Source organism: Galleria mellonella, unplaced genomic scaffold (assembly GCF_026898425.1).
Source record: "Galleria mellonella isolate WM207_F2 unplaced genomic scaffold, CSIRO_AGI_GalMel_v1 utg32, whole genome shotgun sequence".
Classification (NCBI taxonomy): Eukaryota; Metazoa; Arthropoda; class Insecta; order Lepidoptera; family Pyralidae; genus Galleria; species Galleria mellonella.
The window spans coordinates 8,100,397-8,115,245 of record NW_026442075.1 but is presented as its reverse complement, the minus strand read 5'-3'; the positions used below and the strand labels follow the sequence as shown (position 1 = coordinate 8,115,245).

The 14,849-nt window shown below is 33.4% G+C and overlaps 2 protein-coding genes across 3 annotated transcripts; both read left to right on the top strand.

Moving 5' to 3' along the window:
- Positions 1-585: 585 nt before the first annotated feature.
- Positions 586-2,128, top strand: LOC113510592 (cytochrome c oxidase assembly protein COX16 homolog, mitochondrial). Its single transcript, XM_026894049.3, has 2 exons — positions 586-763; positions 1,436-2,128. The coding sequence occupies exons 1-2, from the start codon at positions 609-611 to the stop codon at positions 1,611-1,613; spliced, it is 333 nt and encodes a 110-aa protein (XP_026749850.2). The 5' UTR covers positions 586-608; the 3' UTR covers positions 1,614-2,128.
- Positions 2,129-4,315: 2,187 nt separating this feature from the next.
- Positions 4,316-8,561, top strand: LOC113510591 (polyubiquitin). 2 transcript variants are annotated; one of them, XM_052896229.1, is made up of 3 exons: positions 4,316-4,475; positions 5,965-6,766; positions 6,995-8,561. In XM_052896229.1, the coding sequence occupies exons 2-3, from the start codon at positions 5,971-5,973 to the stop codon at positions 8,482-8,484; spliced, it is 2,286 nt and encodes a 761-aa protein (XP_052752189.1). In that variant the 5' UTR covers positions 4,316-4,475; positions 5,965-5,970; the 3' UTR covers positions 8,485-8,561. The 2 variants fall into 2 exon arrangements, with proteins under 2 accessions (XP_052752189.1, XP_026749847.2); XM_026894046.3 differs by having other exon boundaries at positions 5,965-8,561.
- Positions 8,562-14,849: the final 6,288 nt, after the last annotated feature.

The window sequence follows — 14,849 nt, the reverse complement described above, 5'->3', positions numbered from 1 at the left end:
GTCTTTTGTACAAATTATTTATACCTATTTACTCTTAGATTATGAAGTATATTTCCTGAGTCTATCTACCCACCTATATAAATGAAACGAGAAACTGTGATACATAGGTCAAAATAGTTTCTCGTCATGATAATAATAATGTGCGGTCTTGGTTATCTACATATCTAAGAACAAGGAGTTACATAGAAGGAGTGATAAAATTGTCAATTCATAGCAGGCTAGTGCATAGAAAATGTTATACGGCCGTATAACCATACCAAATTCAAATACAACCTGCTTGCATACGTCAAATATTTAACATATCAAACATTTTCTATACACTAAGAAAAATAGTAACTGATGGTCTCTTTCGTCCTCTTTATACTAATTATATTTACATAAGAAGAAAGGAGATAACCATATGACTTACAGTTTTTATTTTATCATTCCTTCCATGTAATTCCTTGTTCTTAGCTATATATGTACCTATAGAATGTCATTTGTCAAAGTCAAGTATATGGTTTGTTTTTAAGAACATGTATCATCTTTGGTTTATTTCAGTCAAATGTCAAGTTCATTAAATGCCTATTCGACTCTATGGTTAATACATTTTGTAAAATTATTATATTATGTCAGCTAAAGAGAGCAAAATATATACATTTATAGAATCGTTACGGAATTCAGTAACAGATTTAAGAAAGAAAAAGTCTTTTAAATATGGTCTTCCTTTTCTACTATTTGTTTTAGGAGGTTCATTCGGTTTAAGGGAATGGACTCAAATCAGGTTATAAATTTGTCTTTTTTCTCGATACAATATTTTTCTTTATTAATTACTTATAATTGCAAAACTTCAGAATTTTGATAACTAAAAAAGCTATTCGTAATATGCATCATTTCACAATCGTACTTATCTCCCAGATTCCTATACATTATACCTTTTTCTGAAAACTCTGAAATCATCTGATGATACATCCAACACCTGCTGTTGTTGGTTATTCAGTTCTTTAAAATAAACATTTATTTTACATTACTATTCCTTTTAGGTTTAACATCATAATCGTTATGTATAGTACTAAAGAAATTTAAATAGTGTTAAAAGTAATTTTACAACCTATAAAATAAAATTATTTAACATTTGTTTTTCATAAACCTGCCACCTGACATTCTAAATGAAATAATTATTATTGATACTATTTATGCATTAAGACAAAAGTGAAATGTGCCAACATTCAGGGTTGTACTATATTTAATTTGTTTATATTGACATTATATATCTAAAACAAAATTATTTCAAACAATGCAGTTTATTATATTTACTTTATGAATTACCCTTATTTTATTGACTATATATTTGTATGTTTTGAATAATATATAGTTGATATAATGAAGTTCCATAAAGAAGTCACAACACAAATGACGATTTATATCTGTAATTTAAAATTTTAATTTTTCACAGGTATCAATTCTCACAAGTAAAAGGTGTTAGTAAACAAGAAGCTGAAAAAATGGGACTTCATAGAGATAAAAATGTAACCTTGGAAGATACATATGATGAAATACAGAAATTGGATATAGATAACTGGGAAAATAAGCGTGGCCCTAGACCTTGGGAAGCTAATAACCAAAAAACATAAAAAAAAACAATAAAATTAGAAATAATTATTTCTAGTAGTTACTTTACAAATATATAATTAATGTTGAAGATCAAATTACTTATAGAAAGAGTTACTATTTCCTTATTCTTAAGCAGAAATTTCTTTCTTTCACAATGCTAAGACCTTACTTGGAAAAAAGTATGATAATTTATGAAAACTAATACATTTGATTATACAGTTTGGTGTACTGTTTTTTTTTTTTTTTGTGTAGCTATTATTATCATCTAAAATTTACCATTAAAATATACACTATGGTATTTCTGAAAACTATTTATTGATAGCAAATCCCTTTAAATTTAAATGTATTAAAAATGCCATCTGTAGTGTGAAATTAACTAGAGGCTCATTTGAGTTATACACCAAATTTTTACATGCAAAGAGCTTGCACTTGTATTATATTTTGAGAGATATTTGACAATTATCTCTGGTAGTTGTGATAATTTATTAGATTAGTAAGAACTCATTTTGTAATATAATAAAAGTATAAAAGTTCAGATTGCTTATTTTATTATAATATATATATATATATATATATATATATATATATAATATATATAATATATAATAGAATCCTCAAAGCATTAAACTGATTTGTTATATGTACCTTTTTTTAAATGGGTGATAATAGAATAGTAATCTGCCTGCAATATTGGTATATGCTGACAGAGTAGTAGTGAGTGATTATAGAAAAAAGTTAGGCAGGGCAGTTGACCTTTTGTGACAAACTTACCAGGAATTAATCATGTTTTCCAAGGGAAACAGTATGGAGTTTGAGAGAATAGAATATACTGCTAGCAATGAGGCTGTTGCACCTCATTCTTAACAGACCCTTCCTTCTTGTACCTATGCTTTACATAAAGATTACTATATACCTTATACCTAGCTATATATATTCATATATAGCTTATACCTCCGATTTCAGAAAGTGGGAGGGGGGGGGGATATATACCTTATCAGGTCAACCTCCGCCTGGTTCTCCCTGGAAACCATAGTGACTAATTTATCGTTGAATTCGTCACGATGGGCTTACTGACCTGCCTTTTCACCCTCACCAATCATATCTCACTGGTGGAGGCGGGGTTACCATTCCATTATCATCCATAAAAAAAGACCCTCATTCCTAGCAATATATTCTGTCAAGTCGACCACCACGCGGTTTTCCTTAGAAACTGTCGTGGTTACTTCTAGTAGAATTCATTAGGATAGGCTAATCGACCTGTTTTCATGCCTATACATAATTTTTTACTAGTACCCCACTATATATGCAGATATCGTAGGGTCGGTTATCATTCCATTTTCACTCATAAAAAAAGCTCCGATTTCATCTGCATTTTCTTTCTTATATAATATGTATACTTATACCAAATTTATATTAGTTATTTAGTACAGAAAATGTGTACTAGATGAACTTACTTAATGCTAAAAGAAATCTCTCTAAATCAAGTGACTGAAAACTCTAATGCTACAAATGTAATAGTACTAATTGATACCCATATTGATAGTTGCATAGATATATACACCAATATGTATACATATACTTAGTTTTATAGTTTTAATTATGTACTACATTGTACATGAAGACGAAAATAGTAGATAACACTCGCTGTTTGAATAAAATATGAAAATGGGCCACTTTTTTTAACAACATTGTAACGATTGATTATAATTAGATTAAAATATGTGTTGAGGATTTTTTTATAAGATAAAGATATTAAACTCTTCCTGCTCTATCGATATCCACTGGCGGTTTGGTTATTTTCTTTAACTGGTGATAATGGGATGTTCCAAAAAATTATTTACTTGACAGAAGTCAGATTAATTGCAAGATTTTTTACTCTTCCAGTACTTTTTCAGAGATAATAAAATTTGTAGAGAAACCATATTTACGCTAGGAGAAAAGGGATTGTTAGTTATGATGAGATTGGCCCCCATTATTAGCAATATACCTTATCAGGTCGACATACACCCTATTGTCCCTGTAAGCTATTGTGGTTAATTCTTGGTGAATTCGTCACGATGAACTATCTCACCTGTCCCCGTATTCATAACTTGTAGTCCTAACAATATCAACTGGCAGGGTACCAGTTTATTTTAGATTAGGTCTGAAGTTAAAGTTTATAGTATATAGTTTATAGTTTTCAGGGCGAACCACAAGATTGTCTCTGCAGACCTATAGTTCTTTTGCTACTTGGTAAGGTCGCTGTTTATAAAAGAAAGTGCATTTAATCCACCTAGTAATCATAACAATGCTACGTCTCTAATACTATTTTTTAGATATAATTGGTTTATACTACTTAGTACCTACTATCTACTTAATATGCCTTATTATAGAAAACATCTAGAAAAAGTATAATACTTAGGTCCCTTTTTTTATCTTTCGATTATTTTGATTAAATTAATATATACACACTAACGTGACTTAACATTATCGATTTTTTGTTTTGTTTTCAAAGATAGGGGTTATTGCGTTTCATTTAAATTACACGAGATTTCATGAGAATCGTGACAAAGAAAAGGATGACGCATGCGTTCCAGAATCGACGAATTGTAAGTCCTTGTCTTTTCTATAGAATTAGACAGAAACAAATTCCAAGATCGACAAAGATCGGCATTATTCGAATTCATTCGGTACAAAGCATTGATCGCAATAATTGCATTATCACCGAGTCTATAAAAAGGGATGTCAAGTCATTGGCGAAACCATTTCATTGTGAAAAATTCTACAAAAGCGACGTAAGTGTGAAGTCTTCAGAGCTGCTATAATATACCTAATTGAAATAAGAAAATTGTTACTTATTAATAATCAAATTGACCAAATTCTAGTGAAGCAATAGTGAATTGGTAAGTTTTTATTTTTTTAATATCTAATATCCAATAAATCCAATTTCAAGTACGCATATTTTAACATCTATTTAAATGTTAAAAATCTAGTTCTATCTATGAATTTTATTATTTCTTCCATTAATCGAGCAAGATGAATTTAAAATGGAATTAATCGCGTGCTTATCTAATTACCTAACCTAGCGATAGTACGAATTCAACATCAACTTTGCAGTGTACAAGACGCCATTTTGTTTTGACACTGTCTTTGTTCTTGTTCGATATAAAACAGATTCTTTTTAATTATTTAATTTCAATTCGCGGTTTATTTAGAATAAAATTGATAACTGATTGGATTTTATATCATTGTTAACTGGAAAACCGCTGTTAAGGATATCCACTGACCTAGATTTCAGTAATTAGAGGAAGTGTAATATCTGGTTTTTGGTAGGTAGATAACCTAGTTACATTATTATTTTAAACTAATTAATTTCCGCGACTTCGTATGCTTAGAATTGCATTTCTTTGTATCTATTATTAATCTATTAATGAATGTATGATATACGACTATAGTTATTTTATACAAAGATAGGCAAATCATCCCCAAATTATGATGGATCAAAATCGGATTTCCAACGTCTAACCGACGTCTCGACCAAAATTCATCAATATTGGTTCTGTGATCTAGGAATCGTGAATAGTAACAAATAGACAAAATTACTTTCGTATTCATAACATTTACCTATAGACTAATAATTTTCTATATCCTATTTATTTATTTATATTAAAATACCTTTGTAATGTCTAATGTCTTACAGATAAATTGTAACCCTATCAATTAATCTTATAATTTAGATAAGTAGGTAATTTTGAATTTGTACATTAGGAGAATTCAATATATATTTTTTTTTAATGAAATGAACATTTTACATTGAAACATTAGGATATACTTTCTTACGCACAGTTTTTACTTCTATTACATATCTATTTGAGTATTGAGTGCAAAAAATAATGTAAAACTTTTAGAACACCTACATATAAAAAGAAAAAATAGGAAGAGGTAATTGCACCATTATAAAAAAAATACTAATGATAAGTTACATTAGATAATGTATCATTAGTAGTTTATTTAGGTTTAAACATAAAATTAAAAGGTGTAAAAGTGTTTATAAAAGACAATTGCAACTTAAGAGACAGACAATTTAAGACTTAAGTTTTTAATCTTGGGACTGATATTATGAGATGTAAATATTTTGCAATTCTTATGTTAAGACTTTATCTTCGGAGACCTATTTCATTTGCTGAATACTTAAATTGCGTTTTAGGGTAAATTGAATAATAATTCTTAAAAATATTCACACTATTAGTAACTTACAGTAAAAAAATTCATAAGTATATAAAATAAAATTCATAAAATAAGTTCATAAAATAAAACAGGGTGCCTTACATGCAGATAAGTGTTTTAATTAATTGGGGTTCCTAATTTAACTTAATTTTTATTTGTTTTCAGACCAAAATGCAGATATTTGTCAAAACATTAACTGGGAAAACCATCACATTGGAAGTAGAACCATCGGATACTATTGAAAATGTGAAAGCCAAAATTCAAGACAAGGAAGGCATTCCCCCAGACCAGCAACGACTCATTTTTGCAGGCAAACAATTGGAGGATGGCCGTACACTTTCAGATTACAACATCCAGAAGGAATCTACGTTGCACCTTGTTCTTCGTCTAAGAGGTGGTATGCAGATCTTTGTAAAGACATTAACAGGAAAAACTATCACCTTGGAGGTTGAACCTTCTGATACTATTGAAAATGTAAAGGCTAAGATTCAGGATAAAGAGGGCATTCCACCAGACCAACAACGTCTTATCTTTGCTGGCAAGCAGCTAGAAGATGGACGCACACTCTCTGATTATAACATCCAAAAAGAATCAACATTACATTTAGTATTACGACTTCGTGGTGGTATGCAGATTTTTGTTAAAACTTTGACAGGCAAAACAATCACATTGGAAGTTGAACCATCTGACACTATTGAAAATGTAAAAGCTAAAATCCAAGATAAAGAAGGTATTCCCCCAGACCAACAGAGGTTAATCTTTGCTGGTAAGCAGTTGGAAGATGGTCGCACACTTTCCGACTATAATATACAGAAGGAGTCAACACTACATTTAGTTTTGCGTCTTCGTGGTGGTATGCAGATTTTTGTTAAAACTTTGACAGGCAAAACAATCACTTTGGAAGTTGAGCCATCTGACACTATTGAGAATGTGAAGGCTAAAATTCAGGATAAAGAGGGCATTCCCCCTGACCAACAACGTCTGATTTTTGCCGGCAAGCAGTTAGAAGATGGACGTACCCTGTCCGACTACAACATTCAAAAAGAATCGACTCTTCATTTGGTACTCCGTCTTCGTGGCGGTATGCAGATCTTCGTCAAGACTCTCACTGGCAAAACGATCACTTTGGAGGTCGAGCCATCTGATACTATTGAGAATGTTAAGGCCAAGATTCAGGATAAAGAGGGCATTCCACCAGATCAGCAGAGGTTAATTTTTGCTGGTAAACAATTGGAAGATGGCCGTACACTTTCTGATTACAATATTCAGAAGGAATCGACACTACATCTTGTATTACGACTTCGTGGTGGTATGCAAATTTTCGTAAAAACCTTAACTGGTAAAACAATCACATTGGAAGTTGAACCCTCTGATACTATTGAGAATGTGAAAGCTAAAATCCAAGATAAAGAGGGAATTCCCCCTGACCAACAACGTCTGATTTTTGCCGGCAAGCAGTTAGAAGATGGACGTACCCTGTCGGACTACAACATTCAAAAAGAATCGACTCTGCATTTAGTATTACGACTTCGTGGTGGTATGCAAATTTTCGTAAAAACCTTGACTGGTAAAACAATCACATTAGAAGTTGAACCCTCTGATACTATTGAGAATGTGAAAGCCAAAATCCAAGATAAAGAGGGTATTCCACCAGACCAACAACGTCTTATCTTTGCTGGCAAGCAGTTAGAAGATGGACGCACACTCTCTGATTATAACATTCAAAAAGAATCTACTTTACATTTAGTATTACGACTTCGTGGTGGTATGCAAATTTTCGTAAAAACCTTGACTGGTAAAACAATCACTTTGGAAGTGGAGCCCTCAGACACTATTGAGAACGTGAAGGCCAAGATTCAGGATAAAGAGGGTATTCCCCCTGATCAGCAGCGTCTGATTTTTGCTGGCAAGCAGTTAGAGGATGGACGTACCTTGTCCGACTATAACATCCAAAAGGAGTCAACTCTTCATTTGGTACTCCGTCTTCGTGGCGGTATGCAGATCTTCGTAAAAACCTTGACTGGTAAAACAATCACATTGGAAGTTGAACCCTCTGATACTATTGAGAATGTGAAAGCTAAAATCCAAGATAAAGAGGGTATTCCACCAGACCAGCAGCGACTTATCTTTGCTGGCAAGCAACTTGAAGATGGGCGTACACTTTCTGATTACAATATACAGAAGGAATCAACACTACATCTTGTATTACGTCTTCGTGGTGGTATGCAAATTTTCGTAAAAACCTTGACTGGTAAAACAATCACATTAGAAGTTGAACCCTCTGATACTATTGAGAATGTGAAAGCCAAAATCCAAGATAAAGAGGGTATTCCACCAGACCAGCAGCGACTTATCTTTGCTGGCAAGCAACTTGAAGATGGCCGTACACTTTCTGATTACAATATACAGAAGGAATCAACACTACATCTTGTATTACGTCTTCGTGGTGGTATGCAAATTTTCGTAAAAACCTTAACTGGTAAAACAATCACATTGGAAGTTGAACCCTCTGATACTATTGAGAATGTGAAGGCTAAAATTCAGGATAAAGAAGGAATTCCTCCAGACCAGCAGCGACTTATCTTTGCTGGCAAGCAACTTGAAGATGGCCGTACACTTTCCGATTACAACATTCAAAAAGAATCTACTTTGCATCTTGTACTAAGGTTGAGAGGTGGAATTTAAATATGTTAATCAATATGCATTTCATAGACAATTGCAATGATACAAGAAAAATAAATTGTAGAATGAAACAGTAAAAATGCCTTTCTTTTTCTTAAAAGCTTACTACCTACAACAGACATAATTTAAGGTTTTTTTTTTTAAATACAAAGATAAATTACACCAAATTTAACCGATGTTTATGCAAAACCAGGGTGTATTGACTAATTGCTATAACATTATACTTATCCCGAATACAAATTACGTTGAACATAGGGAGTATAGCAGTTGCAACAATCTGTCAATTTTTAAAGGCAATTTAATAATTTTCAATATTATTGATTGATTAGTTAAAAAGTTCGGCCTACAAACTAAGACATTTTTATATTATTATAATGAAGCAGCTTTACACCCTGCTTCATTTGAAATAATCGGTTTAAATGGTGAATATTATATGTAACGAATGATTAACGTTTGATAAGTTGATTACTTAAACAGTTTATTATTTTTACTTAAACTTGTTTGTAAGCATAGCACTTTTTAAGTAATCAATCGGAAAATTCTAGCTTCAAAATGTTTATTGCTAGCAATAGACCACTTACTGAAAATCTAACCGCGCCAATAGTTTACACTGACGCGTTTTTTTTATGGATAATAATGGAATGGTAAGCCCGCCTATGCTGGCGGGGCACCAGTGAGGGATGATAGATGAGAATGAAAAGGCAGGTCAGTTAGGCCATCGTGATGGATACACCTGGAATTCAACGATGGTTTCCAGGGGGAACCACGTGGAGGTCGACCTGATGGCGATTATTGCTGGCAATAGGACTAGTAATCCGCACTACTAACAATCCTTTTCCCCCAGTGTTATATAGTTAACACAATATGTTAGTAAAAATTAAGCAGATCAGTTGGTCCATCATAAATAATTTTCTAGGAGGATCCATGGAGGTCGACCTAACACTATTACTGACGACAGTCTCTTGTACTCGTTGCTAACAATACCTTCTTCCATTTTTGATGATTTCTTGCGCATAGCAAATGCGCCGGATTTGATTGAGTAATAGGCTTCTAACAGCTCCATTGATAGATATTCCCTATCAGGTCGACCTCCATACGGTTTCACCTGGAAATCATCTTAGTTAACTCTTGTTAAATTCGTCACGACCACTGACCATCCTTATTTATCATCACTCACTGGGGGTTCCGGCAGTGTACACAGTTAGCTGGCTGGATTACTATTCCATTATCACCCGTTAAAAATATGCGCAAATAATGAGTACCGATTGACTTCTAAAATGGTAAATGTATATGTAATAATTAATAATGTAATGTAATAATTAGTAAATACCGTAAAATGGAGTGAATAGGGTTCGAGGTATACATAAGAAGAAACCATGAATGAAATTTGGAGAAGAGAAAATAAATATTATTGACTTTATATATCGTCATAGTCGTAGAATACTGACGGATCTTTATATGTAATCTTTGTCAGATCCGTCAGTATTCTACGACTATGACGATATGACTATTTGCCGTGTTGTCCCGATATAGAATAGGCCACCCCTTCGAGGCGAGGGATGGGCACCAGCGTCCCTCTTAAAACATCTCTAAAGCTTAATTGCGGTTGCCAATCCGCCTACCGAACATGGCAACTACGGGCAAAATTTCCTAAGGGTGAGGCTCATGTGCGCCAGTAGATAGTTAAAGCTGATATGATATGATGATATGACTATAAGCTGTCTTACCGAATAGTAAAATATTTAATCATGAGAGATTAGATCTTTCACACCAAAACAATGTGAAGTTTCATAGATTGGCAAAAATATAATTTTTTAAATGGGTCATCGTATTTCAACATTATTTCGAGATTTTGAACTTATTGAATAATTCAACAAAGTCCATTGTGAATATATCAGGAGTGTTATTATTAAAATATTAAACTCTTTCTGGAGTGTACTAATTCAGATAAGTCAATATTTTTGTATTTTTTGTATAAAATCAAAATATTTTAACCTCAGTTATATTGATGGAATTATGTTTTTTTTTTAACGAATGATAATGAATTGGTAGCTCCCCCTACGGTAACGGTATACGCTGGTGGGGTTCCAATGAGGGATGATAGGTGGATAATGAATAAACAGGTCAGTTACCCATTGTGATGAATACATCTGGAATTCAGCATTATAGTTTCCAGGGGGAACTGTGTGGAGGTCAATCTAACAGGGTATACTCTGATCTGCTTTAATCTCGTCTATTAGTCTTCACTTCCACTCCGCCAACGTATACCAATAGTGAAACGAGGTCAGTATTTCATTATTAACTATTTAAAAAATGTAATACGTCCTTTCTCACATATTTATATCAATACTTTTTTCACATTTACTCTTTTTTGTACTACTGTATTACGAATTCCATTTGTACTAAATCTAGAGAAAATTTTAGAATTGTAAAATTTTCTCTTTTAAAGATATTTTATTAATTTTAAACATTCAGGTAGAGGTCATGGCCTATATTCGACTGTAAAACCAAGAAGAATGAATGTAAAACGAAGGTTTTCATGTATGAAGTCAGGTCCATTTCATGTGTGGCCGCTTTTGGTAAGAGTTCATCATAAAGAATACCTCCTTCTCTATGAAGTCAGCCAACTGTTGTCTTCTAGGATTTTGCTGCCCGATACATTAGTTCCCCATTCTCATCTTATGGTATTTCTTTGTGCCCATACTAATCTGGGCACAAAGAAAGACGATAAGATGAGAGATGATAAGACGTATTGATGAGGGAATTTAACCCTAAGGTTAAATTCCCTCATCAATACGGTATATTGAGTATTAGTGGAATGTATGGCTCTTGTAATGTCCTTATACATTGCCTCCACCTCATCATCGGAGCGTATCACTGTCGGCGCATATACCTGTATAAGTTTCAGCGAATACCTTTTGGTAATTCTGAGTATCTGGTATACCACCCCTGCAGACACACTTTCGATCTTTAGGACATTTTTAACGAGGGACTTGCGGTCGATGAACCTAACACCACCACGGGACGGATGGTCACCCTCTCAGTGGTAGGTGGTAACATTGGTAATACAGCATAAAAATTAGCTCCGCTACTATATGAAAAAGTGAATTAAGTAAATGCAAACATTATTAATAGTCATCATTTCAGCTTGAGCTTTTCGGAGTTTTGCTAATAGTTGCCTTGTTTGGCAGGTAGATTGACAACTGCAGTTAGGCTTTCAGAGATGTTTAGGAGAGACGCTGCTGTCCATCCCTATACAATTAAATTCTATTAGTCGCCTCTTACGACACACAGAGTAAAAGAAGGAGTGGCCTAATCTATTAGTATTACTACGAGGGGTACACTGAAAATTTTTAGAACTGGCTACTTGAAAGCAATATATAAAAAAAAAGTGTTAAAATTTTAAAAATGAACCTCTACGAATAATACTGAGTATATAATTTATTCGTTTGTCATTTGTTTTACGTATCATGAACTTGATGAATTGTGTAACGTTATCATGAACTTAACACGAGAAAATTTTCGTGCAATGTTTTTTATGACTTTCGATGTCATCTAAGTCAACAATAAAGTTATGATAGACTACGATTGGCCTTTCACGATGAAGCCCCGTCTCGTGCCACTGTTTACAACTGGTTTAATGAGTTTAAACGTGGTCGCATTAATCTCACCGATGATGTCCCTGAGGGACGGTCTTCTACGGCGACGACTGAAGATAACCTCAGTGTTGTGCGTCGTATGATAAAGACTGACAAAAGAGTGACCGACAGAAGATCAGCAGATCTGGGCAAGCTTAGGGATTGGTATGAGTCAAGTGCACAAAATCTTCCATGAACATTTGGCGGTCAGGAAGCTTTGTGCCCGGTGGATACCTCATAATTTAACCGAGGCTCAAAAACTCCGTCGTGCTGATTGGTGCCGTGAAATGCATGAAAGATTTAACGGAGGTGACTCAAATTCTGTGTTTGACATAGTTACGGGAAACGAAAGCTAGATTTACTGTTATGATCCCGAAACTTAAAGACAGTTAGCTCAGTGGGTGTTTCCTTCGGAGGAGTTGCCAATTAAAATGAAAAGAGGTCGAAGCATGAAAAAAAAGATGGTGGCCTCGTTCTTTGGAAGGACAGGTCATTACGCGACAATTGTTTTAGAGGATCGAAAAACAGTTACTGCAGAGTGGTACAGTAACAATTGTTTGCCACGTGTTTTGGAAAAAGTGCGTGAGCAACGATCTCGCAGTAATATCCTCCTTCACCATGACAATGCTTCGTCGCACACCGCCAGGCATAATGATGATGGTGGTGGTAATTACCAAGTTTGAAAACTCGGTGTAGGATGACCGTTCACTAGATGGAGTGACGACTTAAAATGCAATAAAGGAAGTCCATAGATACAAGTGGTCCAGGACCGTTTCTTATTACGGTCTATGGGGGAGGCTTATGTCCAGCAGTGGACGGATAATGACTGAAATGATGATGATGATGGTGGTGGTAATTACCAAATTTGATGAACTTGCAAAATAAACTAAAATCCGTTTATTATCGCTTTTCTGACATGGTTTCTACTATTTATCGACATAAATAGAAATTTAATTATAAGTAATAATATGGTACATTATGAAGATTTTTTTTATGCAACTTAGAATGGCAAACAGGCCCACCTTATGGAAAGTGGTAACCGTCGCCTATAGACATGAGCAGTACCATGGACATAACAGAGTACTACTGTTTCGCTCATGATACCCCTATGCGTTCCCATTCCTGAGGACTAAGGTGATATTCCTCTGTACCCTGTAAATTTACTGCCATATCCCACCCTTCAAATCGAAAGACAGTCATGGAAACACAACTGCTTCACGGTAGAAGCACGAATGGAACAGAGGTGCCTAAGCAAACGACTTTTGTATGAAGTTTCCCTCTTATTGAAAATAAATAGTACTTATATTCATATTATGTATGAATAATTTATAAGAAAAAAATATTTATTATTGCAAATATTTAAAGTATGCGGTTACTAGTTCAAATATCGCTTTTTAAAATTAAAAATAAATTTCTTCCTATTATAGTTATAGGTAATTCCAATAATAAATAAAATTTTCTTATATGCATCTATATGCACGTCAATATTCTTTAGAAATTAATACATGTTTTTTGGGGTAGAAGGGATTGTTAGTAATAGGGAAATTAGTCCTCATTGCTCTCAATATACCCTATCAGGTCGACCTCCACGCGGTTTCCCCTGGAAACTATCGTGACTAATTTGTCGTTGAATTCGTCACGATGGGCTAACTGACCTGCCATTTCATTCTCACCTATCACCTTTCACTGGTAACCCGTCAGTATACACCGATAGCACAGCCGGGGTTTCTATGTCATTGTCACGCATTAAAAAAATACATGTTCTTTTTCAGATGCTATTTATCTTGGCACAAAATTTTAAATTTTTGTTTAATGTACTGAAGAGAATTTGCATTACTCGCCTGTCAAAAGATATATATTATAAATTGAAGTAGAAGAAAATAAAGTAATTAAACAAGTACTTGTTTTATTATCCATGTTTTATATAAAGTTTAAAAATTTAATACTGTGAAATAGCCTAGCGTTTTTACGACAACTATCGAGATCGATATTTTGGATTGAAGCATGTATCGATTGTGGTACAACAATAAAAATATTCATATATTTTATTGTGTTGTTGCATCGAAAAGGTAACATTTTCCAGGTTTCGCAGCCACTGTTAACTTTTTAAACTAAATTATTACTATTTTGTGGTGACATTTTCGTTTTACTTTTTGTAAGGTAGATATATTTTTTGGTCAGACAGGTTCAGCCTTATGTAACTTCCATACTAGCTTTCAATGTATGGATTTGGTCAGGAAATATTAAGCCAACATTTTGTTAAATGATAAATCAGAATAGTGCCAACTTAACTCACAAAAATACTGTCAAATGTGTATGTACTTCATATTTCTTTTTATTTTAACGTGGGAATTACGACTATATATAATTAATATTGACTCTATTACGAGGTCTACTCTAGAAACTTACCAGTAACTACGGGAGGTGTTAAAAACGTGTGTTTACTATTAATAATATTAATAGTAAACAAAAATTGAGATCTCAAGGTAATATTGTATAAGATAATAAATAAATTTAAAAATGTTATCTATGTTTTATTTTTGCTAAAAATGTTAATCGGAACATGCAATATGACATAAAATTTATATATTTCTTTTATCACATAATTCTTATTTCTACTATCACACTATAATATAATTAGAACCCTATTCAATTCCAATGAAAGTCAGGCTGGCCAACATAACAAGAAAAAAGAGGATTTTGTGTAGATTGGTATGATATTCCTGACCA